This window comes from Lolium perenne, chromosome 4 (genome assembly GCF_019359855.2).
Source record: "Lolium perenne isolate Kyuss_39 chromosome 4, Kyuss_2.0, whole genome shotgun sequence".
NCBI classification, from domain to species: Eukaryota; Viridiplantae; Streptophyta; class Magnoliopsida; order Poales; family Poaceae; genus Lolium; species Lolium perenne.
This window is the reverse complement of record NC_067247.2, coordinates 50,587,118-50,588,400: the sequence shown is the minus strand read 5'-3', so window position 1 is coordinate 50,588,400 and position 1,283 is coordinate 50,587,118. Positions and strand designations below refer to the sequence as shown.

Genomic DNA, 1,283 nt, shown 5'->3' with positions numbered 1-1,283 from the left:
CAGCAGCAGTAGGGGAACAAAAACAGAAAGAGGAATACAAAGCAGGTGTGGGTTCCGGTTCCTATTCAGGTTATTGGTGAAGGTAGCAATGAATCGGCTGAGAAAAGACAGAGGACCGCCTCTGTGTTGGACAGGATAGAAGAACCATCTGATGGCCAGAGAGAGCGTAGAGCGGGGTCAGTTTTCGAAAGGATTGAAGAACCAGCGGCGGACCCTGCGATGCAGGGCCGCCGAGACCAATGAACTGTTTGAGCCTAAACTGCCGTGGTTTGGGGGCTGACGCGGCGGTAGGCGAGTTAAGGGACCTGTGCAGGTCCTACAACCCCTCAGTTTTGTTCCTCTATGAGACAAAAAAGAGACCAAAAGAGATGGACAATCTGAAACGGAGTCTTGGTTTTCCCAATGGTGTCTCTGTTGACTGTGATGGTACAAGTGGTGGTCTTGCGCTATGGTGGAAGGAAGGTGTTGAGGTATCCTTGCGGCCCTGGTGCCAGATGTACATCGATGCCAAGATTACGTATGAAGGAAAAACCTGGCGGTTCACCGGCATCTATGGGGAGCCAAGAACCGAGTTAAGATCACGGACGTGGGAGGCTCTAAGGTATCTCCGGATGCAAGATGACTTACCTTGGTTATGTGTGGGAGATTTCAATGAGATCCTTGTTGCTACTGAACAATGTGGAGGTAATCCAAGGAGCCATGCACAGATGGAAACATTTCGGCACAGCCTGGAATTCTGTGGCCTCCAAGACATGGGCTATAAGGGTTATGATTTTACGTGGAGTAACAGACGGTTGGGTGTAGATAATATCCAAGTAAGGCTGGATCGGGGAACGGCGACATCGTCCTTCCTCGATATATACCCACTGTCCTCGATTGAGCACATTTGTACGGAGGAATCTGATCACATGGCGGTTTTGGTGAAGCTGAGAGCGGACGATGTGGTGTCTAGACCCACTGTCTACCGAGGTTTCCAATTTGAAGAGATGTGGACGAAGCATGAGGGCTACGATGACATGATCAAGGAGACGTAGGATAGGAGGAATATGGGCGTCACGGATATAAAGGGCCTATGGAGACAGCTCCAGGAGGTTTCCTCGGATATAAAGAAATGGAGTTTCGAGACGTGTGGGTCCGTGAAGGCTGAAATTAAGAGGCTTCGAGCTCAGCTAGACCTTGCTAGGGCGGAGGCAAGGGAGCTGGGATCGAATCAACATATACAAAGCATTGAAGCACAACTGCATAGCATGTATGAGAAAGAGGAGATCATGTACAAACAGAGG

The 1,283-nt window shown here is 49.8% G+C and overlaps 1 protein-coding gene across 1 annotated transcript; it reads left to right on the top strand.

Annotated features, from left to right (window-relative positions):
* The first annotated feature begins 239 nt into the window (after positions 1-239).
* On the top strand, positions 240-1,034 carry LOC127346768 (uncharacterized). Its single transcript, XM_051373035.1, has one exon. The coding sequence runs from the start codon at positions 240-242 to the stop codon at positions 1,032-1,034; it is 795 nt and encodes a 264-aa protein (XP_051228995.1).
* Positions 1,035-1,283: the final 249 nt, after the last annotated feature.